Source organism: Seriola aureovittata, chromosome 21, assembly GCF_021018895.1.
Source record: "Seriola aureovittata isolate HTS-2021-v1 ecotype China chromosome 21, ASM2101889v1, whole genome shotgun sequence".
Classification (NCBI taxonomy): domain Eukaryota; kingdom Metazoa; phylum Chordata; class Actinopteri; order Carangiformes; family Carangidae; genus Seriola; species Seriola aureovittata.
In genome coordinates this window covers 19917783-19942834 of record NC_079384.1, presented here as the reverse complement: position 1 = coordinate 19942834, position 25052 = coordinate 19917783, and the positions used below count along the sequence as shown (strand labels likewise).

Below are 25052 nucleotides of genomic sequence, written 5' to 3'. Positions count from 1 at the left end.
ATATATATATATTGTCTGAATACCATTCCTTGCTTTTCTCTTTTATTGTGAAGTTCTTTGTGCAGCCAAGAACGTTGCAATGTTCAACACACAACATTTTACAATTAAGTACTTTTTGCTCCACAAAATGTATCTGAGGGACAGAAATACAAAAATAAAGTTCATCACAGATGTTGTAGAAAAAAACAAGATAAAATAAAAGCAAGTTTAAAGACAAATGAGAATCCAGTGAAACAGATAAAAGATAAAAAGTTAAACAATAAAAAGTCAGAATAAAACATGACCTGGGTGCACCCTCTCTCTCTCTCTCTTTGATTGGGCTCCAGGTGTTAATGAGTGTAATTAGAGCAGAGACAAGTTCAGGTGTCTTATATGTTGGTGTCACTCTTCCACTGAACAGGTCAACATGTGCTACAGTGTGCCAGAAAAGACATCTAGTAAAAAATGGATGCAAAAAAATGCTGAATTAAAGTGAATATAAAGTTCAGAGCTTAAGGATTCACAAGACATTGGTGAGAGTTTACACAACTCAGTTGGTCATGAATTTTGGGTAAAGCAAGTCTTTTCAAACACGAGGTTCATGTTTGACATTTAACTAGGAAAAGTCAGAATGCAAAAACTGCCATCTTTGAATCAGCACAGACATGTTCATGTGCGGTACTGTGCCCTCATTACTTTCCACATTGAGCCATGTTGCTCAGTTGCAAACTTTAGGCTCAAGTCATTTTGCTAAGGACTTTCCCCCAGACCATCAAAATTAGGTCTGACCTAACACTGCAGACCTGTTTCAAAGACTTGAAACTGACCAGTGAGGGTTTTTAAAAAATTAAGTCTGACATGTAACAGAAGGGCTAGCCCTGTGAGCATTGAGAATCAAATCAGTACAGCACAGAGTAATGTGGTGTGAAGTCAAGCAGCAGAAGTTAACAAGCTTCAGTCAGGATGACAGGAGCAAAGTCAAAGCGCAACCAGAAAGTTATTTGTAAGTTTGTTTTTATTGAACACTTTTCAAAACAATCATCCACATGTGGAACTGGTTTGACCAGACTCAGGATCTGTCCCAAGAGTTAACCTGCAAGACAAGGAGAAGGGATAATGTTAACATAATGAAACCATTTAAAATAGCTCAGACTTCAGTTCTAGTTTTACCTCTGTAGGCTTTTACCCCTTTGGACCGGCTCATTGGTGGAAGCTTGCTTGGAGCCTTGATCTCAGGTGGTGGAAGGTACTCTGGGGAGTATTTCATGTGGGAGAGGAATACATTTGCTTGCTGGTAGCCATCACTGGACTGGATGATGTAGGATGAAGGTGGCAGAGGGGATGTCTCACTCTGGGAGTCTGGTGCTGCAGCATTTGCTTCCAAGACACTCCAGTCTGGGAAAGGACGAGATGCCATTTGGGCATCCGGGAGTGGGAATGAGATGTAGGCTTCCCCTGCAGGCTGTACATCCCGCAAAGGTGAGCCTGCACTGGAATGGCTTCCATAAGGCATAGGGCCGTCACCAAACCTGAGGGTCGGAGAGCTTGAACTGGAATGGCTTCCATAAGGCATAGGGCCGTCACCGAACCTGAGGGTCGGAGAGCTTGCACTGGAATGGCTTCCATAAGGCATAGGGCCGTCACCGAACCTGAGGGCCGGAGCCTTAGGATAACTACCCAGGTTACCAACAGTGCCAGAACCAGGCTGGGGCTGCACAGGGGAGACAGGAGCAAACACAGGAGGGCTGGCGTAGCCTGCACCCTGAGAAGGGACTCCAGGAGCCTTGGAGGAGCCGTCAGCACTGGAATCATAAGGCCTGATGAATGTGTTTCGCTCATAACTCAGTGGAGCGAACGCCACACTGGGAGCAACAAATCTGGCTGGAGAGCTAGGCTGTTGGGCCGGGGCTTCAGGCTCCGACATCTGGGGAAGAAATGAACCTCCAGAAGGAAAGTTTGATGATCCAGAACTGCCACTGGGGCTCCCAATAGCTGTGTAGGGATATTTGTAGTCTGGACAAGACAGTCAGGAATAAGCTTTGGCTTGGGAGCAAACTTGTAGTCATGAAACACTAAAAAGAGCAGTCAGAACTCCATTAAGTTTGTAGCAGTTTAACATTGAGGATCAGAAACTATGGAAGCAGAGGAAGTTTTCACTCATGAAACCTGAAAACTCAAGAGTAAAATGTGCTGTGTTAGCTAGTTACATTTTTAAAACATGACCTTGAAACTTAGTTACATTTGTTCTTGTGCATTTGCGTTGAGGTCCTTAAAGCTTAAAAAAGAAAAAAGGGTATAAAATTAATTGAAGTTACCTCCTTTTGTTGCAGGAAAACCAGCAGCAATGCTCAACAGCAGACAGATCCAAGAAACCCTGAAACAGTGAGATAATGTTACTGCTGATCCTAAATGTTAGATTGAGCTGGAACTTCAATGATTGTTAGGAAAAGTTTATAAAAAAAAATATTCTACTTACCTTAAAGTGAGGCCCAGCATCATGTTTGACTGTAACACCACAGTTGCACTTCAGCAGTTTGTCCTCAGCAGCCTGGTGAAGGGGGAAGATTGAAGGTCTGATCTGTCAGCTGAGTGGAGCCGCTCTGGTTTTATACTGGAGCGCCTCATGGTCTCTGCTCTAATTACACTCATTAACAACACCTGGAGCCCAATCAGGCCCGTCTGTGTGTGTGAGAGAGACACACACACACAGAGAGTGAGCAAGCAAGCGAGAGAGAGAGACACACAGAGCGAGCAAGCAAGCGAGAGCAAGAGAATCAAGATCATGTTTTATTCTGACTTATTCATTGGATTCTCATGTCTTTAAACTTGCTTTTATTTTATCTTGTTTTCTACAACATGTGATGAACTTTTTGTTCTCAGATCAATTTTGGGGAGCAAAAAGTATTTAACTGTAAAGTGTTGTGAACATTGCAATGTTCTTGGCTGCACAAAGAACTTCATTATAAAATTCAGACATTTAAAAAAAGTCAGAAAGCCTTTAGTTTTAACAGTTTAAATAGATTAGTTTAATATTGTACTTTATTCCATGCAAACTTTAGGCTCAAGTCATTTTGCTAAGATTCCCCCCAGACCATCAAATTTAGGACTGACCTAATACTGCAGACCTGTTTTGAAGACTTGATACTGAACAGTGAGGGTTTTATAAAAAAAAAAAAAAAATTAAAATTAAGTCTGACATGTAACAGAAGGGCTAGCCCTGTGAACATTGATAAAAATCAATACAGCACAGAGTAATGTGGTGTAAAGTCAAGCAGCAGAAGTTAACAAGCTTCAGTCAGGATGACAGGAGCAAAGTCAAAGCGCAACCAGAAAGTTATTTGTAAGTTTGTTTTTATTGAACACTTTTCAAAACAATCATCCACATGTGGAACTGGTTTGACCAGACTCAGGATCTGTCCCAAGAGTTAACCTGCAAGACAAGGAGAAGGGATAATGTTAACATAATGAAACCATTTAAAATAGCTCAGACTTCAGTTCTAGTTTTACCTCTGTAGGCTTTTACCCCTTTGGACCGGCTCATTGGTGGAAGCTTGCTTGGAGCCTTGATCTCAGGTGGTGGAAGGTACTCTGGGGAGTATTTCATGTGGGAGAGGAATACATTTGCTTGCTGGTAGCCATCACTGGACTGGATGATGTAGGATGAAGGTGGCAGGGGGGATGTCTCACTCTGGGAGTCTGGTGCTGCAGCATTTGCTTCCAAGACACTCCAGTCTGGGAAAGGACGAGATGCCATTTGGGCATCTGGGAAGGGGAATGAGATGTAGGCTTCCCCTGCAGGCTGCACATCCCGCAAAGGTGAGCCTGCACTGGAATGGCTTCCATAAGGCATAGGGCCGTCACCAAACCTGAGGGCCGGAGAGCTTGAACTGGAATGGCTTCCATAAGGCATAGGGCCGTCACCGAACCTGAGGGTCGGAGAGCTTGAACTGGAACGACTTCCATAAGGCATAGGGCCGTCACCGAACCTGAGGGTCGGAGAGCTTGCACTGGAACGACTTCCGTAAGCCATAGGGCTGGCACCCTTGGAACGGCTTCCGTAAGCCATAGGGCTGGCACCTTCGGAACGGCTTCCATAAGGCATAGGGCCATCACCGATCCTGAGGGCCGGAGCCTTAGCATAACTACCCAGGTTACCAACAGTGCCAGAACCAGGCTGGGGCTGCACAGGGGAGACAGGAGCAAACACAGGAGGGCTGGCGTAGCCTGCACCCTGAGAAGGGACTCCAGGAGCCTTGGAGGAGCCGTCAGCACTGGAATCATAAGGCCTGATGAATGTGTTTCGCTCATAACTCAGTGGAGCGAACGCCACACTGGGAGCAGCAAATCTGGCTGGAGAGCTAGGCTGTTGGGCCGGGGCTTCAGGCGCCGACATCTGGGGAAGAAATGAACCTCCAGAAGGAAAGTTTGATGATCCAGAACTGCCACTGGGGCTCCCGATAGCTGTGTAGGGATATTTGTAGTCTGGACAAGACAGTCAGGAATAAGCTTTGGCTTGGGAGCAAACTCGTAGTCATAAAACACTAAAAAGGAGTAGCAATTAATGGTTTAACAGAATTTTGATTTTCTAAAGTCAGAACTCCATTAAGTTTGTAGCAGTTTAACATTGAGGATCAGGAACTATGGAAGCTTTCACTCATGAAACCTGAAAACTCAAGAGTAAAATGTGCTGCGTGTTAGCTAGTTACATTTTTAAAACATGACCATGAAACTTAGTTACATTTGTTCTTGTGCATTTGCGTTGAGGTCCTTAAAGCTTAAAAAAAAAAAAAAAAAAAAAAAAAAGGGTATAAAATGAATTGAAGTTACCTCCTTTTGTTGCAGGAAAACCAGCAGCAATGCACAACAGCAGACAGATCCAAGAAACCCTGAAACAGTGAGATAATGTTACTGCTGATCCTAAATGTTAGATTGAGCTGGAACTTCAATGATTGTTAGGAAAAGTTTATAAAAGAATATATATTCTACTTACCTTAAAGTGAGGCCCAGCATCATGTTTGACTGTAACACCACAGTTGCACTTCAGCAGTTTGTCCTCAGCAGCCTGGTGAAGGGGGAAGATTGAAGGTCTGGTCTGTCAGCTGAGTGGAGCCGCTCTGGTTTTATACTGGAGCGCCTCATGGTCTCTGCTCTAATTACACTCATTAACAACACCTGGAGCCCAATCAGGCCCCAATCAAAGAGAGAGAGAGAGAGAGAGACAGAGAGCGACAGAGAGAGAGAGGTTGCATCAAGATCATCATGTTTTATTCTGGCTTTTTATTGTTTAACTTTTTATCTTTTATCTGATTCACTGGATTCTCATTTGTCTTTAAACTCGCTTTTATTTTATCTTGTTTTTTTCTACAACATCTGTGATGAACTTTATTTTTGTATTTCTGTCCCTCAGATACATTTTGTGGAGCAATAAGTACTTAACTGTAAAATGTTGTGTGTTGAACATTGCAACGTTCTTGGCTGCACAAAGAACTTCAGAATAAAAGAGAAAAGCAAGGAATGAAATTCAGACAATATATGTATATATAAATAAAATAGATAAGCAACAGGAGAGAGTCAGAAAGCCTTCTTTAGTTTTAAAAGATATTTTAAAATATTGTACTTTTTATTCCATCACATTTCCCTGACAGTTTTACTTACTTTTCAAATTAAAATTAAAATTACAAATTAAAATGTTACATAAAAACAAATGATAAACTTATACAATACAGGTGAACAACACACTGGATCCCCACATTTTAGCCTTGTGCTTCCTTGCAGATTCAGAGTGTAGCTTGGCTTTGTCATGTTATAGATGTGTATGAGTTTGTTTGTGTTGTGATTTTTCATTTTCATTGTTTCACTCTTCGCTGAATTTCCAAAGAAAAACATCCTTGTAACTTGAATTCTTCTAAAAGACAAACATTTTCTGTTGGGGTAAGTGGAGCTGTGGTTCCTCAGGTTTTAATTTACCCAGAATTCATTGTACCACAGTCTGGTTGAAGATAGTCAAGAACTAAACTGCATTCTACAACGGATGAATTCAGACTCAGTCTATCTGAAGTCTGACTGTTATATATGTCTTTGTGAAACCAGCTTCTGAACTATCAGGAGAATGTGCAGTAGGTATATGACACTTTCAAATGGCACATTTATTTGTATTATAAAATCCTGTAGCCCAACACTAAATAATTTAGCCCACAGGTCATCTCAAAGAGGGAAAATCTCTAGCGCTGCCTCTGACAGTCACATGACTCCTACTGTTGCCCTCCTGTGGAACTCATCAGGATGAACACTTGTGAAGACACACACTGTGCATCCCATAAAATCTGCATTAAATCACACACACCAGTAAATCTCCTGCTGACAGTCACACCGCCGCCTCGGTGTTTGAAGCTTTTGTTCCACTTGTAGCATCGCTGCTGCTGCTGCGAGGTCAAAGGTCAGGGAGCAAAACAGACAACAAACACGAGAGCTGTTTCTAACACACACTCCACTTTCATCTCCGGGAAGAAGAAGGCTGGGATTGTGCTGCAGCCTCTTTCATTCGCTCTCTGAAGTCACTTCAGCTCAGTCTCATACAACATCGGCTTTTAAATGACAGACTGAGACACTGGAGAATAAACACTGCTGTTATCTTCTCTGTGATGTTCAAGTCGTCCTCAACATAAATCTCACCACACTGAGTCTCAAACATAAAACCATTCAACTTATGTTTGGTAAAAAAAAATTTCTGGCAAATACTTGCACCACATATTGTTTTTCTTCTGGCTCATTAAGGCCCGGTTTCTCGGGCCGAGGATCCAGGTAGATGTTGGGCAAGAAGTTTTGAAAATTTGCAGACAAACATGTGGATGGATACCGACTCCGTCTCCGCCTCCATCAAACTTCATCCTCTGTGGAACATGAATGTGTGCACCAACTTTCATAACAACCCATCCAGTGGTTGTTTAGATATTTCAGTCTGGACCAAAGTTGTTTGCTGACAGACCAACATTAGCATCCACAGAGCCATGAATGTTTGCTATTGTTCTCACGATTTGCGGACCTCCAACATGGTCACCGGTCCTCTACGGTTTCCTAGCAACAGCCAGAGATGCAATTGGCGCTTCAGTTTGGCATTTGTTGAGCGGCACTGGCCGAGAACCAGCAGATGAAACCCGTGTGAAGAACCCTGGCGAGGAGCCCGAGGAAGGCTGCCTGAGATAATCCAGCAACCTTCAGCTGGACCACACTGAGACACTCACCACAGTCACTGTCAGACCTTTACAACACGATCCAGTCTCAATGGACTCAAACACTCCAACCAGCGCGTCTCATCTGAGCCTCCACAGACTCCACCGGAGCTGGACGAGCACTCAGATGGAAGCAGCCCGCAATTACCTGAAGGGCCAATTAAACACTGAAACTAATGATGTAATTGTTATTAATTATCCTTCCTTGTCCTATTGGCTGTCTTTAACATATCAAAGGCAGGTTCAGTGAGAGCTGCGGGACAATGACTGAGTGAACCTGAACACTCACATCAAACAACTGTGGTTCAAAATGTCACTGCTGCTGACGATCAGCTAGAATCTGTGCGTATAAAGCACAAGTCAGGGGTTAAATTCTAATGTTTAACTTGTAAATTAACACCTAGACTTGGGAAATATGGTTAAAACTAATATCCATATACTAGTAAGAATATTTTGGCAAGATTGACATATGTCAAAAAGATGCTCCTTATCACTGCAGAACTCCCTTCAGAATCTTCATGTTTTTAAATTTTCTGCAGTATCACAGTGATACGATGACAGTTGTCTGTACACCCAGGGGTGCACCGCAGACCGGAGCTCCTAATAGCTAATTCGGCTACTTTTAATTGTGCCAAAATGTAAACAATTACAGAGAAACACACAAGCAAACAAACAAAAACAGGGGTTTGAGGAGGGGCAGTTGTCTCAGTTTTGTCTGATGGTGACTTTATTGGAAGTAGATGCAAAATTAAGAACTAAAATAATGAAACTGATGTTCTGTGCAATTTACTGTCTCCAGCATTTTATAATATATCAGACAAAAATCTTATTTTTGTTTATTGTGATTATAAATTAAATTAATTGTTGACTTTTAGTTGTACCCAGCAGTTTATGGAGTCATAGGAGTACCATGAAAAAAAAGAATAAATCTGTAAAAGAATAAGAAAATAAATGTGGAAATATAAACAGGAATAAACAAGTCAATTTAAAAATGATGAAATATGAAGAGAAATATTTAAAGGAAAAAAATTAATGCTTTCCCCCTTTTGCTGCCTAAGCAATAGGGGGAGATAGATATATACTTTCTTTCTTTTTGGCACTCCTATAACTCTACAGCAGCTGTCCTGTCCAACAGGAAAATGTCACATCACTGTATTGATCTGTTAAAGCTTGTCAATCAGATCAATAAACATGTCTTTTAAAGATCGATCACAGGTTGGTTAATGTTGACTTATTTATTTATTTGTTTTCATTTGATGTGTATTAGGCTACGTCACCTATTAAAAAGCTGAAATCCAATGTCACGTATTTTAGTTTTCAGCAGAAATATAATATTTGATGTGTAACAGATCTGGATGATGATGAGCAGAAAGTTCAGATGTTCTCACACTTTAAACTTCCTGAGGTTGAACTTCAAACAAGGCAGATGGAGCGGAGGGTAAAACACTGTACGGAGATGTAACAGAGAAGTTTTAATATGGATCACAGGAAAACAAAACAATATACAGTTCTGCTGTGAGAAAGTATTAATCATCTGCAGCTCATAATTTGTCCTTTTATCTCTGCTGACATTTACAATCTGCTCCTTGTGAAAAATACTCTCCAAAAGGATAAAAGTTAGAAGAGTGGTTCCCAACCTGCAGGTCCAGACCCCGAGAGAGGCCGCGACATGAGTCTGAAGGGTCAGAAGACGGTGAGAGGGAAAAGAACATTTGTTACCTCAAATCATTTCTCTGGAAATTCTTTAAATGAAACAATAAAAACTCCAAATGTCATCCTCACAACAGTTGGGAACAACTGGTTTTAGGTCATTTTGGCATCATGTGTTTAATAGCGTCATCAACAAGAGGTCAGAGGTCACCCACTCACACCCCTGTGCACTAGTGCATGATATGGAGAGAGGTTCAAAACTCAACAGGGCCCCTGCCTCATGCAGTAAAATTAGTATTTATTGTTCCAGGGGTCCAGTGAGCTCACAGGTCCTGGATTTGACCCGGGATCACGTAACAGTCTGTGGGTCCGGACGAGTTGAAGGGCATCATGTCTAAAGAGATCTCTGCCTCGCACTCATACTGCAGGATGGCGGGAAGCAGCGGGTTCCTGTGGTTCCGGGATTCGTCTGAAATCACAGAAACTTTGTCGAAGTTCTGCTCCAGGTCTCTTCCTCCTGTGTGGGGCGGCGGCGGCGGCGGCGGCGGCGGTGGCGGCATGCAGGTGGCGAGCCTCTGCGCCCCCGGCCCCAGCATGGCGCAGGCCTCCTTCTGCATGGTGGTGTCGTGGTGATAGGACACCAGCTCGTTGCTGAAGTCCACCGTCTCCACCGTGGAGCTGGAGCAGTATTTGTTGCAGCCCAGGATGGTGGAGAATGCCTTCCTGAAGTCGGCGTTGAAGGCGTAGATGACCGGGTTCAGGGAGGAGTTCGCCCAGCCGAACCACACGAAGATGCTGAAGGTGGTGTCGCTGACGCACGGCTCTCCGACTTTGTCCAGGTGACAGAAAGGAACCACACAGTTCAGGACGAAGAACGGCAGCCAGCAGAACACGAACACCCCCATGATGATGGACAGAGTTTTTAAAACTTTCGTTTCTCTCTTAAAAGATGTTTTGAGCGAACTTTCGTCGTGCGTTGACGAGCGGTGGCGGTGGTTTTGCGCACGGGACCCCGCCGCCCTCTCCAGAGACGAGATCCGTCTGATCTGGGTTTGCGCGATGCGGAAAATGCGCGTATACGTCCCGACCATGATCACCACGGGGATGTAGAAGCTTATGAGGGACGAGGAGATGGCGTAAGTCCGGTTCAGGCTGGCGTTGCAGTCGTCCGGGTTGTCCGCCGTCAGGTTGTCCGCGTCCGCGCGGTGCCAGTTGAGCTGCACTGGGATGAAGGAGATGAGGATGGAGAGAGTCCAAGCGACGCCGATCATCAGGAAGGCGAACCTGCGCGTCATCTTGCGCTCGTACTTGAACGGGCTGGAGATGGCCCAGTAGCGGTCCATGCTAATGATGCACAGGTTGAGGATGGACGCGGTGGAACACATGATGTCGAAGGCGACCCAGGTGTCACAGAAGCGGCCGAAGAGCCAGATGCCGGCGACCTCGGACACCGCTCTCCATGGCATCACCAGCACGGCCACGAACAGGTCGGACACCGCCAGAGAGATGACGAAGGAGTTGGTGACTTTGGAGCGCAGGTGGCGGAACTTGATGACCGCGGCGCACACCAGAGTATTACCCAGCAGGGTGGAGACGATCAGGACGCACAGGACGCAGCCCGTCAGCGCGCGAAGGCTGACACCTCCACCAGGCCCGGGGCTGTCCGCTCCCGCTGTGACCACCTGGAGCCGGTCCCGATGGTCCTGGTGGAGATTTTGGGTCTCGTTGTAAACGCTCTCCATGGATGGCCAGAGTCACTCCCTCGGTGCCATGTTCCTCTCTCCACCATCACCTGCAGCGTCTCACCACCACACTCTCTGCTCCTGTTCCCAACACGGAGGCAATAGGAGGAAATCCACCTGTGGTCCCGGGAGTCTCACAGGGAGGTGATCCTGCACGAGACGCGCTCACTTCATCCGGTTCCTCCGCCGCCGTCAGACTGACTGAAGCAGCAGATGGCGACCCTCAGCGCCTAAACAGCCTAAAGTATATTTACCTGCTCTCAGCCTTTAACATATTCCATTACAGCATATTGATTTCATTGTCTCCTGATCAGTTTGTTCATTGATCTTAATCTTTAGAGATTTACAAGCAGAAGACTTGGAGGATAAAGACATCAAAACATCTTAAAAGATAAAACCAAACAGAATAAGAGAAAACTTTCCTCTGTAAACTCAAATCTTCAAATAATTAATGAGACTGATGATTCAGTCTGAATAATGCAGCAAATAAATATTAAAATAAAGTATCTATCTATCTATCTATCTATCTATCTATCTATCTATCTATCTATCTATCTATCTATCTATCTATCTATCTATCTATCTACAGGAACAGGAAACTGCAGGAGAGAAAAGCAAAAAACAGAATTTACATTTTAAAAAAAAAGAAAAAAACATTTGTATGCAAAAGCCCAAAACTAAGAGGAATGGATGGATCTGGGCTAATGAGAAGTTTCTGTCTGTCAGAGTGAAAAATCCTCCACAATATCCGTTTTGGAAGAAAAACTTTTAGTTGATATTTTATTAGTTTAAGGTGTTTGAGACAGTTTTATGAAAGTCACTCAGTGGAGAATGTAATTGTCCAGAAATGCATTTATAGATATGAACTTTTCACCTGACAGTAATGAAGTTTAATGAAGTCTCCTATTAGATGAATATATATATATATATATTTATGTAACATATGTCTACAATATAAGCATATATCACATATTTGTATGGGCTGGACATATATGTCAATATATGAAATTAGTCCAAATTCTAATAGGTTTTATGTATAATTTTTATTTACATTACCAGTCAAAAGTTTGGACACAATTGCCATGATGACACAAGTTTTACTTTGAAACGGTCACAAATTTATTGTTAGTCCTTTATGACATTCAACATTACAAAGGACACGCACATTACTAACAATCAGAAACATGTAAGTTGAAACATGACACTTCACAGCCACTGTGTTTTAGTTTGGGTAAATAACACAAGTCATATTAAAAAAACAACACAAACACTGGGTTTGATTGATGAACCAAGATGACCCAATTTTGCGCCTGTATTGATTTATAGACTTTATATTCACAGATGTAAATGTTCCTATAACAGTTTGTTGATGTGTTTGTCACCAGAACTCCAGCACAACAACAACACGCAGGATGAGGAGGAGTCTTCAGAGCAGCAGTGACAGTGAAGGAAGGTAAACTCTGCCCTCTAGTGGACAAAGGCTCACAACACACCATCAGCAGCACAACACACAAATACTGATTTCTGTTATGGGACAGTTTTACATTTCCACATGTCCACATCTAAATCCTTAGAATTTTTTACATGTTGTAACTTGACAAAATCTTGTCCCTACTCAATAATAATTTCTACATGATGGAACGGTTAATGAAATATGGCACACACACAGTGTAAAAGTTGGACATTGGTATTATTCCTATAAAAGTTTGTGGTAAAAGTATATTTTTCTGTGTGTTTTTTCTCACTATAGAGGGACGTAAACCTGCTCTTTAACCTGATTAATCCCCTATAAAAACTACATTGCTAAATTCACACGGAGTTAGGCCACATGTGGTTTTCATTTTTATTTTTATGGAAGCACATTTCTGCCAGGAAAATATAAAAAAAAAGGAAAGAATCTATGAATGAAAAGAATAAAAATACACATATAAAACATATTGTTTTTATTTGTTAAGGAAAAGCTAATGGGCCTCAGGACTTCCTCCACCACTTTCTTTCATTTTTATTTTTTTTTAAACTTTTTGTTTAACTTATCAAATCTACACTGTCTGTTTAACTTTGCTTTAGTTATTATTATTGTTATAAGCTCTATTACATATGTTTTTTAGCTGCCTTTTTTATTTATCTTATCTCCTATCTTACAAGTATGTTTACATGTATATATTATTTATTATTATTTGTATTTATCTATTCATTCATTTAGTGTCGTATTGCTTTATGTAGCTTTTTTGTTCAGTAAAATTTTTACATTAGATTCATGAGTCTGGTCATGAAAGGGTTATGTTTACAGTGAGGGGTGACGTCAGTGTCAGCTGTGTGTGTGTGTGTGTGTGTGTGTGTGTGTGTGTGTGTGTGTGTGTGTGTGTGTGTGTGTGTGTGTGTGTGTGTGTGTGTGTGCGTGGATGATTCAGCAGCAGCAGCAGCAGTAGTCAGTCAGTCTCGTCTTCATGTGCAGCACAGACGGCTCTCAGGCGGACAAACGGCTTTTATTTTGGCTGTTTTTTTTTACTGCTAACAGGACACTAACAAAAATAAAGGTAAACCCGCACGGGTGTTGAATTATCTGTGGGAGACCCCGTAGTGTGGGGAAGTGTTTGGCTCGTACAGGCCGGAGAGCAGGAGCAGAGCGCCGCAGAGAGGTTGCCGCTGTGTCCTTCTATCGGCTCCCGGTGGATTTTAACGTCGTTTATCGGGACAGTCGCTGTATGTTGTCTTTCATCAGAATCTCTCCTGTCGGATTTAACCTGAACACATCCTCACTGACGTCCAGCTGCTTTCATTCAACCACCTCAACTTCGACATTTCCGCATTTTGACGTCTGATGCTCCGTCTACCCGGCAGGTGAGTCTGAGTCTGTTCGTGTAGAAAAAAACAACAAACTGAGAAAATATCTGCGTTTAACGTCACTTTAACACACACATGTTCATCTATAGTGACACACACAAGTAACATAACACACATTAACCTCCACTTATATAACACGTCACAAAGGGGACATACACCTACTCACTGCTAGCTAACTGAATGAAAATTGACGGTTTTCTCTACGAGGTTCTGAATGACAGTTAACCATAGTTACCAGTACGTTTGTGGTGCATGTTCAGTGATAGTGACTTTGTATTAATATATGTTGTCTTTTTAAAAAAAAATATAATATTCTATACATATCTAGAATATTTGAAAATATATGTAAGTACAACACAAACCACATAATAGATCCATAGAAATGATCACCAGTTGAAATCACTGTTTCTAATTTGTCATGACCCTTTTATGAATATTAATGGTGGTATAATTATTAGTTTGTTATTATTGTTGTTATGTTTCAGCGGAAATCAGATCGGTTAATAACAATAACTTTATTTATAAATAGTTTTACAAAGTGCTTTGACAAATAAATCAAAAGCAATGACAGAAATAAGTTGAAGTTACAGAGGGAATAATAATATAAAATAATATAATTCAATATAGAGAAGGACAGTAAGAGGGAGCAGATGTATAAAAACACAATCCCTTAACTGATCACAAGAAATTAATCAGCAACTATTTTGATAAGTAATTTTTAAAGCAAAAATGTCCAAACTGGTTTCAACTTTTCTAATATGATGATTTGATGCTTTTCTGTGTCATTTATGACAATCAACTAAACATAATAATGAGAAGATTCCACCTTTATATCAGACATTTATCACTGTTTTCTAAAACTTTATAGACAAATTGATTAATGGATTAATGTAGGACATAATCTGCGGATCAATCAATAATGAAAATAATTAGTCATGTTCTAATCAATATTTATAGAGACTGGGTGTTTGTAGATTCTGTGCATGTTATAGATGTAAATACATACATAACTATTATAGCTGCAGCTAATGATTGTTTTCATTAACCATTTAAGTTAAAAAGTTCCAGAAATAAGAGAAGAAATAAAACTTGATTAAAACTTATTGATTTCTAGTCAGTTGTATAGTTGTGTGTTTACTGTCTTCTAGTCTGGTTCTACTGTGGTTATGTTTTAATAGAAGTCGTCAGAGTTGTGTTAAAGTTCTCACAGACCTGATGATCTAGAGACATTGTGAGGAACCGTCCTGAGGCTAATGACTGTTTTCATTCCTCATGGGACCATCCACATTCCTCACATCTTTAGCCCCATTGTTTCCATTCTTCAGCTCCATGTGCTTCACTTCTTCAGTTCCACCGGGTTCTTTCTAAAGGATCGCCGCCAGCTGTGTGTGATGGAGAACGTCAGCCAAGCATAGAACCTGGTTGTCTGTGTTGGTGTTGGATGCTTTTTATCTCTGCACCACTTTGTTCCAAACTTTAGATCCATCTGGGTTTTGTTCTTTTGTTTTTTTCTTACCTTTTAATTTTTTTTCACTCATTGTCATTTGGTTCTGTAGGTAATCTTTGGCTCCACTGCTTGTGTTCAGCAGTTCGGTTTTCATTTGGTTCCTCAGACAGACTTCAGGTTCTCTCTCCTGGTTATGTTGTTCTACAGGGTCTGTCCTGTAGTTGTTTTGTTCTTCAGGTTTTCTCTCCTGGTTGTTTTGTTCTGCAGGTTCTGTTTTCAGGATGTCTAATTTTGCAGGCTCTTGTTTGGTTCTGCAGGTTCTCTGCTCTAGATCTTTTGCAAGTTCTGTTTTATTCTCTAGGTTCTGTTCTCTAGTTGTTTGTTCCCCAGGCTCTTTTCTCTAGTTGTTGGTTCTGCTGGTTCTTGGTTCTCTAGTTGTTTGGTTCTCAAGGTTCTGTTCTCCAGTTGTTTGGTTCTACAGGTTCTGTCCTCTGGTTGTTGGTTCTGTTGCTTCTCCAGTTGTTTTGTTCTCTAGTTCTCTCCCCTGGTTGTTATATTCTACAGGTTCTATCCTGTGGTTGTTGGCTCAGTTGTTTTTCTAGTTGTCTGGTTCTCCACTCCTCAGTTCTGTGGTTCCACTGGTTCTCTGTCTCTGTCTCTGTCCTCTATATCAGGTGGAACCAACTGTTCACTGACAGTGGAACAGAAGCTGCTGCCCATCTGGTGTCAGTCCAGAGAGACCCTGCTGACACCGTGACCTGTGTGTGTGTGTGTGTGTGTGTGTGTGTGTGTGTGTGTGGAATCCAGTAAAACTGAAGAACACACTTACTGTGGTTTCACTGGTTTTGTGGGGACATGGATCCAAATCCAGACTGTGATGGAGGCCTTTGTCTCCAGCATATAGACTGTACCGAGCCCTCATGCTCCTAGATCTTTGAATGGGACTGTCCCTTTCCTTGAAACATATGATGACGATGCAGAGGGAAGCACAGACGCTGAGTTTGACTGATCAAAAATTTATATTTTCCAGACTGTTCTCAAAGAGCAGAAACTCTTTGGTGAATAATTGATGCACAAAGTGAAGCTCTATCCCTGCAGGCAGAGGAGGAGGAAGGATTCACTTCACTTCTTCTGTTTCGGACAAATCCCACATTTCTCCAGGCTCTTTTTTTTTTTTTTTAACACGCCCTCCTCCAACCACCATCAGGGTTTAAACGCAGATGACTACAGCTGTTCTACCAGTTCTGCTCAGGGAATATAAGGGCCACATCAGGCCCAGCAACAGCATCAGTAGGAAGGTCATAGAGTCGGTGAGGACACGAGATGAAAACTGATTTGACTTTTTATTCCTCCAAGCCGATGGCAGCCATATTGTTTTCAGGTGTTCAGTTGTCCGAACGTCTGTCTGTTCCCTTCCCGTGGACACAATATCTCAGTAACACCTTGATGGAACTTCTTCAAATTTGGCACAAACGTTCACTTGAACTCAAGGATGCACTGATTAGATTTAGGTGGTATAAGGTCAAAGGTCAAGGTCAGTATGACTTCACACAGAAATTATGACAGAATTTCACACAAATGCTTTACATATATATATTTGTGACTCTGGATAAACAGGGTTGTAACATGAAACCGGTCTGAGTGGAGGAGGCACACAACCACCAGGAGGTGATTCTAGTTTTTATTGAACGAAGACACTGTTTCTAAAAGACCTTAGACTTTTTTCTGACCTTTCCTCTGTCTCATATATAACCTGCAGTGTGTGATGATGATGATGATGATGATGATGATAATACTGTACATCTTCATCGAGCCTTGGCCTGTTGTTTCCTGCATTTTAAACTCAAACCATGAACCAGTCTTCAGATTGTGACACGATTCCCAGACTCAGTTTAGAAGCAGGAAACGTGAGAGCGGTGCTGATGTGAAGGTGAGACCTCTCTGTGTCCTCAGGCTTCGTCAAGTCTCTGCGGTTTATTAGTGAGAAGCTCTCAGCCTGGACTTTAACGACCTCAGTTTAAAGCACAATCATCGTTTAGCTTCCCGGCTAATGATTAATCTTGTTAAGACGAGCTTTATCTCTCTCTCTCTCTCTCTCTCTCTCTCTCTCTCTCTCTCTCTCTCTCTCTCTCTCTCTCTCTCTCTCTAACTCTGCTTTAATGACTCACTGACTTTTTTTTTTCTACATCACTGCAGCTCTATCTAATGTTGATTCACTGTTTCTGTTTGTTTGACCTTTCTCTCCTTCTCTTTGTTAGCTCCCTCATCTTCGTCCTCTCTGTTAAAGTTGGCTCTAAATGTGGAATCTCAATTATTTGCCGTTGCTCAAAATCCAAGTTGAGAAGAAGAAACAGAGAAACACACCACAGTATGTTGGGAATGTTTGAACGTTGACTCTGCACAGAGACTAAATGGAAGCAGCGATACACAAGTTTATTTATAAAGCACATTTAGAACAACCAAAGTGCTGAACAATAATATACAGTGAAAAACTAAAATGGCTAAAGTGTGATGTCTTAACTATTCCACAGTCTGAAACAGAGAGGGAACAGTTTGAAATAAAAACTGGATGATAAAAGTGAAAGATAAAAAAAAACCTTAGGGACACACACGTGGGTTTTAATGTTGATGTAAGGAAAACGCTTAATTAAAAGAGGTAACTGTTCCAAATTATTGGGACAGCTACTGCGAATGTCCAATCCCTTTTTCCCCTCAACCTGGACTGAAGAACAGCCAGGACCAGCAGGTCTGAGGATCTGAGGGGTCTGGGGATGCATGTCTAACCCCTCTCTCTCTCCTTGACTTTCCTAAAAAAAAAAAAAAAAAAAAAACAAAGAAAGAAAAGGAACAGTAAAAATCTAAAGTCACAAATCTTGTCTGTCTTTCTCCTGTCTCTGTCCTGTCGTCCTCTTTCTTCCTCCTCTTCCTCTGAGTTTATCTCGGCCTCTCAGCTGATGGATGTTTGTGGCAGGAAATGTTTGGTGAATCTTTTCATCTCTCTGTGCATCCTCTCGTCTCTGAATGGGCGGTGACTGTCTGCAGTGTTTCCTCCCTCTCATCAGATCATCTGAGCTGCTGGTCCTGCTCAGCCAGTTGTGTATATATACAAAAAGAATGTACATGTCATTTTCTGACATGGTTTTTGGTAATTTTCCTCAGTTTTTCAGACCAAAAGGAAGTTCTTTCTCCTTCATAATTCGGAGACAAACTGTAAAAGAAGCTGCAGTAAACCGACTAAACTAACACAAACTGCTGCAGTAATTATCATAAAAATGAACCAAATGTGTTCCAGTAAAAATTTAAAACTCATTAAACAGTAACAAAGCTGCTGGAAGCTGTCAGAGCAGATGGCACAGATGGTTGTGTGTTATTAAAACAGCATCGGGAACAAATGATAAATGTTATAATATTCCCTCCACGTGGCTTAACTCAGACTTTTGCTTTAGGAGATGTGCTTGATAATCTAATTGATCTTATTTAAAATGAGGCTAACTCATAGTCTTTATAATATTTTTTAATTATTAATTTATAATTTATTCTGTAAATTGACTTTTGCACAATTGGTAAAATTCAGTCCAGAAGCGTGTTTTTTCAGCCAAAATCTCAAAGATAGTTGACTAAGAACAATCCTCATCTTTAAAGGTTGAAACAGCAAATGTTAATCAACGAAGGAGTTAGTGGTTGATTAATATTCTGTCTGACCTAATTAATCGATATTGACTGACTGAAAAATGTCAGTATCTTTGCTTTGATGAACGATGCTCTGAATCAGGAAATATCTAATGAAGGATGACAGATAAAACTAAAGAATCTGGACCGACATTTACTGCCAACTTTCATTATTCAATGTTTTCCAAACTCAATGTTACAGACATATTTATTGATACTGGGCTGCAGTGTGACATTGCTGTAAATGCCCCCACTCAGAGATTCTAGGCCTCCTCAGGATTTAGGCCACGTTACCAGGTCTCCAGGTCGACCCGGTCTCATGTGAAGTCCTGCTCTGTTCAAACATGCTGCTTATTAGCTGCTGGATTTCCAGGACCAGGCTCCTGGTCTGTGTGGATGAAGTGGAGGATTAGAGGAGGGAGTTTAGTGCAGAGCAGCAGAAAGAAAGAGCTGCTTTGTGGCAGATTAATGATGGTGTTGGTTGGAGGAGGTGGGGGGTGCATTAGAGGGAATGGAGGTCCAGAGCTCCCTGTACAACAGGGATGTTGTCTGTGCCAAGTTGCTATGAGACCCGGGGGGATGGGGGTGGGGTGTTGTGGTACTAAAGGGCTCCCAGGAAACGAGCGCTGCTTTCAGCTGTGACTCCTGACGCCACGTGTTCAACATGAAAATGAATTTACATTAAACCAACATGTGATTTTATGTTTCTCACTCCTTCAACATGAGATTCACTGAAGATTAATAACCTAGAATATTACATTTCATTAAAGTGTAGTGCTACAACGATTATTCAGTTAATCAACAGAAAATTTATCAGAAATTATTTTGATAATCGATTAGATGTTGAAGTTTTCAACCTCTCAATATGAAGATCTTTGGGTTTGGGTCTGTTACACATGAAGCTGTCACCTCAGACTGGGACTGATTTTCTTTTTCCATTTTCTTTCTTTTAAATTCTTCTTTTCATTGTATTGCTTCATGATTCATTTAAAGCCTTCAAAAATAAAAAAGAATGAATCACAGTCAAAATAGATATCACAGAAAGGGTTTAGGACCAGTGAAGAAAATTCAATTATAGGCATCCATCAAGAAAATTAAATAAAATACAAAAAAATAAAAAAGTAGAATCCATAAAATATCAAACAGAGAAACAAAACCTTCCGAATAACTCAGACAAACAAAAAACAACCTGCCTGATACTCACATTATAACATTATATAAAAAAAGACAGTATACAAATGATTTTTCTATTTTCACACACCAGACACTGACAACTCACCATGTTTCTGCTGCTATTTTTTATCATATTTAAATAACTAATTGTACATGTTCTATTATTATCTACTATTTCTTTAAATATTTTATATTCACATTTTGCAGTTTTTCTTTTCTTTGCTCTGTCCATATTGCTGTGGCAACACTGCAAATTTCCCCACTGGGATTAATAAATAAAGGAATATCTTATCTCTTATAACCAAAACAAACCATATCATATCAATTATCAGAAAGCAGATAGGAGACCTGAGTAAATGTTTAGAAACACGCCCGATACAGATGTTCTCATACGACGAGAGGTATCACTCTGGAGTCAGAAAATGACTCACTGTGCTTTATTGATCTACAGGGTTTAACATTAAAACACGCCATGGTTTCAGACTTAACTCAAACAGCTGGTAACGTTTTAAACAGTTAGACTAGTTATCAGTGTAAAAGTTAAACAGACCTGCAGACAGGCAAAGAGCTGAGTGCGGTGGAGGTAAAGCTGTGACGTCAGAGTCTCAGCTCAGACTGTAGACCGTCTGTCTGTGGGCGAGGCTCAGTCAGGCATGGTGCTGGGTTCATTCAGCCATAGTGTGTGTGTGTGTGTGTGTGTGTGTGTGTGTGTGTGTGTGTGTGTGTGTGTGTGTGTGTGTGTGTGTGTGTGTGTGTGTGTGTGTGTGTGTGAGAGAGTGTGTGTGAGAGAGTGTGTGTGAGAGTGTGTGTGTGTGTGTGAGTGAAAGTCAGAGTGAGGAGGGTGTGTGTTGGTTTAATGCCCAACAAGGCAGGGCATTTATGTTATGTGTGTCATATCGGGCCTGAAGCTGGGTTGAGTGTGTGCGTGTGTGTGTTTAAGCCTTTGAAACACTATCATACAACCCAGGCTTATTTAACAGAGACCATGAGGACATGTTGTTTTGTAACACTGTCACAAATCAGCACCTCTGACACTGTGTGTGTGTGTGTTTGTGTGTGTGTGTGAGAGAGAGAAAAAATATATTTATATTTATTTTGTTGTACTTTGAGACCTCATCTTGTGGTGTGGTTCAAACAAACTGCTGTGTTTGATAATTCAGTTGGTTTGGGCTGATGTGGGGCTAGTTAACTGAACCTAACATCAGAGTCTCAAGGTTTTTCTAAACCCGCCTGGGCACTGCCCACCCTGAGTGCGGTTCTGCTTTAGGTTTCTGCCTCTCCAAAGCTTTTTCCATGGTGGGTCTCAGTAATCAATATTATAGACAGTACGGTCTAGACCTGCTCTATATGAAAAGTGACTTGAGATAATGTCTGTTGTGATTTGGTGCTATGTAAATAAAGTTGACTTGAATTGATGCATATCAGATATGTACTCAGTACACTCATATATACCCATTTTAAATGGTTCGTTATTTTAGAGTAATTCATTGGATATGTAGTTCTATTTATTGCTTTATTTACTGCTTTTATTTATTGTTTTACTTACTGGAACTGTCCCATGCCTTTTTAATTTTTTTTCCTCTGACATTTTAACTATATCTGGTTGGTTGGTTGGTTGGTTGGTTGGTTGGTTGGTTAGTTGGTTGTTTGTTTGTCTGTTGAGCTTGAATGTATGGACCGGGAAACTACAAATGAATTGCCCATGGGGGATAAATAAAGTTTTCTGAACTGAACTGAACATGTAAAAGACTCTCCTGTGTTTCCTATGTGTTTTGCTATTTGAGGCAGTGTGTCCCCTGGAAATTGCCGTAAGGCTGCCGTAAAGTGTTGGTTGTTGATGAAACTGTTGAAAACTGTCTATTTGGGTGTGCACCAAAACAGAGCATCTAGACCATTCAGAGGAAGTGGTCTCTGTAGTGTCTCTGCAGTGAATTAAACATCTGACAAATGGCAAACTCATGCAAAAATCAGAGCCAGAAATATTGAATATGCAGATAAAAAATGTTAGTTTATTTCTTAAAATCAAAGACATGAAATAAGAAGCAATTTATGATTAAAAATTCAAGAAAGAACAAAACTTTCACTCAGTAATCTTTAATTATGAGATGTTTTCTGTCCGTAATAAAACAGCTGAATCAGGTCAGAACTTCATGTTATAACCTGATAAAGTCTCCGGGCAGACGACAGCAACCTGTTTCTTTTTCTGTCTGACTGGATATGTCAGCTCACACTCTGGACATCAGGCTGGGAGGAAACATGTCGCTCATTCTCCAAGGATCAAATGTCGTCCGTGGCCCGATGACACGCTCAGTCTCCCAGACGCCAAAACACGCCCTGCGTCCAACCAGCAGCCATGAATAATACAGCATAGCAGCTAAATGTGGCTTCACTATTTGATAAGGAGAAAACGCACTGACTTTAACTTCCTATATTTTAATAGGCAGCTAGTTTTAGAAATAACTCGGGTGATGTTGAACTGTAGAACAGAGTCTAGTCTAGTTCTTCATTAGTTAAATCACTTTCCTGCCTGTTTACTGGTTAGATATATTTGTTGGCTCTTTTCACTGATTCCTAATAATACATTTTAATTCATGTAAAATGTCTCCAAGAAAAGGAAACATCATATTACTGTTAAAGCCTGTCTTCTACTGGATTCTAGTGCAATATGTGTGCATCATAAAAATCCAATAATATATTAGATATTATTTTTATTATATCATAAAATTATAATATATAATATTAATTTCAGATAAGTTACGAGAGGAGGAGCAGGTTGTGTTTCTCTGACCTCTGCTAAGAATATCTGTCCTCCAGTGATCTGCTGTAGAGAGGCTGAGGAGGAAAACAAGGACATGATGGAGAGAGAGAGAGAGAGAGACAGATGGAGGAACATGAGAGGAAGAGGAAGGAGATGGATGATGGATGACAGCTGAGGCTCATCACTTTAAAAGTTCAGAGCCCATGAAGACATGAGCATCAGTCCAGACTGGTTTGGTTGCTCTGCCTGGACCCTCTGCACCCACAGTCCTTTGCTGTTTGGGTTTGGTTAAGATTAGAGGAAGAAGCTGCTGCGGATATTTGATGCTATCAGAGTCATAAATAAAAGCAGCAGAGTTCATATGAAGTTGACTTTATCTCCAGCGTGGAGACAGAAGCTAACGTGTTCTCACGAGTGCAGTTACATCACATCTGACCTTTGAACTCTCCACAGCAGCACAGAGTTCAGTCGATCTCTGGGAAGGAGCAGTGGGAACAGGTCATGTGTTACGTAACAGACAGACTGAGGCAGTGAACTTTACTGCGAGTGTTTGTTTTTAAGCATCTTATTCAGGATAAACCGGATTTAATTTACATGTATTTATTTATACATGAAAAAACTCAGTGAAAACAATCTCTGTTCTGCCATTGATTAGTGGTGTAACAAGATGAAGTGATGAAACACAAGTGGAAGTTACATAAAGTTTAAAAGAAGAAAAAAAAAATATTAATTAAAAAAACAGTAAAGATAATTGGTAAAAATTCAGTCACATTCAGACTGTGGTCAGGTTTCAGTGATCCAGTGAATACATTTAGATGAAATATGTTGTAGTGCACTGCACTGACAATTGTCAGTCCTGGTGGGCGTGGCCAGAAATGCAACACTGAGGCAGCTGTTTTCATAAAAAATTTATATTTTAAGCAAAAGTGTTCAACAAACTCTGTTTCCAGCTTCTCAGGACGCCTCAGGACATTGTGATTAACATTTTTCACTGATTTATATGACATTTTAGATGTTTTATAGACCACAGATTAATTAGAAAATGATTAGTTGACAGTTAAGATATTGATTAGAAGTGTCCAAAAACACTAAAACGTGTTTTAGGTTGTTAACTGATATGTTTTTTGAGTTTTTATGACATTAAACATGCGTGGATGTGGTGCAGTGTTTTCTCTGGGTTGTGTTTGTGATTCAGACTGAGCAGCAGGAGGCTGATCGGGTTACTATTGATTCATTTATCATTGAGCGATAATGGAAGATGATCCCGCTGCTGTTGCAGCTGCAGAACTTCGGCCTGTGAGCATTTTTATTCTCAGCTGCCGAGAGCTCATCTTACACTGTTAAAACAGTACACGGGCACACACACACACACACACACACAAACACACACGCACGCACGCACACCAGGAAACTATTCTGTAATAAGAAAGAGTGTGTGTGTGTGTGTGTGTGTGTGTGTGTGTGTGTGTGTGTGACACAGGATTGATGGTGTCCAGTTTTACACACACTCAGTGGGGTCTCAGACCATCTGTTGTGTTGCCGTTCCATCTGTAAGTTCTGCAGATTTTTGGCCTTTTCTCAGCCAGAGTGTGTTAATGAAACGTGACCTGACAGAGTGGAAAGACTCACCTGAGAGACCGGGCCGGTTCAATATGGAGGAAACAGCATCTGTCAGGAGACAATGAGACTGTCGTCACTGAGAAATGAACCCCAATAGGCAGGTTCTGTGACATTGTCTGCTTATTACACAGCAAAAAGTTTAAACAAAACCACCAAAGCTTAATGGATCATCTGTGTGTTCATCCTAGAGCTGAAATAATTAGTCCATTTAACAATTAGTCGATTTTCGTTCAATCGACTATCAGCCGTTTTGTTTTAGATTAATCAGTAAACAATTTTTTTTAAATAAAAAATGCCAAATCTTGAGAATATGCTGCTTTTCTGTCCTTGTATTTTTGTAAATTGAACATTTTTAGGTTTGAGCTATTGTATGAAGCTACTCGGCTAATATAAAGACCAATTTGGATACGTTTGACCTTTCCTGGCTTTCTAGCTGCCAGCTCTGGATTCCTCTCAGCTTAGTGAACAGAGAAATAGAGCATGAAGATATCCATGACCTAGTGTTAGACTGAATGATCTACAGTACAGGCAGAGGGGGCGGAGGGGGAGACGGAGGAATAAAAATAGGCTAATGAAAAGAAGAAGAGGGAGGAAGAAGATGGGGTCAAAGGGAGAAAAAGGAAGTCAAGAATGGAAAAAAGAGCAAGAGGAGTCGGTAAAAGAAAAACAAAAGAGATGCTTCATAACTGGGTTTGATTTAGACTGAATCAGATCATTTAACGTTTAGGTTTTAATATTTGTAAGTTATTAAAAGCAACTAAAAAGATGAATGAATCAGTTTCAGTCGAGACAAGTCACCTGTGTAACATCACTGTTAGACAACGAGACAACGAGTGATGCATGATCTTTGTTTGAGAACAAACACTGGTCTGCAGACAGCACGTTAACTAGCCTGCTAACATGACCCGAATGTTTTCTGCATCGATCTTTGCTAATAAAAT

At 41.0% G+C, this 25052-nt stretch overlaps 4 protein-coding genes across 10 annotated transcripts in view; 1 reads left to right on the top strand and 3 right to left on the bottom strand.

Annotated features, from left to right (window-relative positions):
- Positions 1-976: 976 nt before the first annotated feature.
- Positions 977-2543, bottom strand: LOC130162729 (skin secretory protein xP2-like). 2 transcript variants are annotated; one of them, XM_056366517.1, is made up of 5 exons: positions 2456-2543; positions 2295-2353; positions 1629-1992; positions 1150-1508; positions 977-1072 (listed from the first exon to the last, which is right to left on the bottom strand). In XM_056366517.1, exons 1-5 carry the CDS (start codon positions 2476-2478, stop codon positions 1068-1070), a joined length of 810 nt encoding a protein of 269 aa, XP_056222492.1. In that variant the 5' UTR covers positions 2479-2543; the 3' UTR covers positions 977-1067. The 2 variants fall into 2 exon arrangements, with proteins under 2 accessions (XP_056222492.1, XP_056222491.1); XM_056366516.1 differs by having other exon boundaries at positions 1150-1992.
- Positions 2544-3313: 770 nt separating this feature from the next.
- LOC130162696 (skin secretory protein xP2-like) lies at positions 3314-5060 on the bottom strand. Its single transcript, XM_056366481.1, has 4 exons — positions 4970-5060; positions 4807-4865; positions 3487-4461; positions 3314-3409 (listed from the first exon to the last, which is right to left on the bottom strand). Exons 1-4 carry the CDS (start codon positions 4990-4992, stop codon positions 3405-3407), a joined length of 1062 nt encoding a protein of 353 aa, XP_056222456.1. The 5' UTR covers positions 4993-5060; the 3' UTR covers positions 3314-3404.
- A 3612-nt stretch (positions 5061-8672) lies between these two features.
- drd6b (dopamine receptor D6b) lies at positions 8673-10838 on the bottom strand. Its single transcript, XM_056366352.1, has one exon. It carries the CDS (start codon positions 10598-10600, stop codon positions 9182-9184), a length of 1419 nt encoding a protein of 472 aa, XP_056222327.1. The 5' UTR covers positions 10601-10838; the 3' UTR covers positions 8673-9181.
- A 2179-nt stretch (positions 10839-13017) lies between these two features.
- The window catches only part of ccser2b (coiled-coil serine-rich protein 2b), a 52921-nt gene continuing 40886 nt past the window's right edge, over positions 13018-25052 (top strand). For all 6 annotated transcript variants that reach the window (XM_056365691.1, XM_056365690.1, XM_056365694.1 and 3 more), the window contains exon 1: positions 13018-13441. The gene's annotated coding sequence lies outside the window, so the exon portion shown is untranslated. The remainder of the gene's footprint in view (positions 13442-25052) is intronic.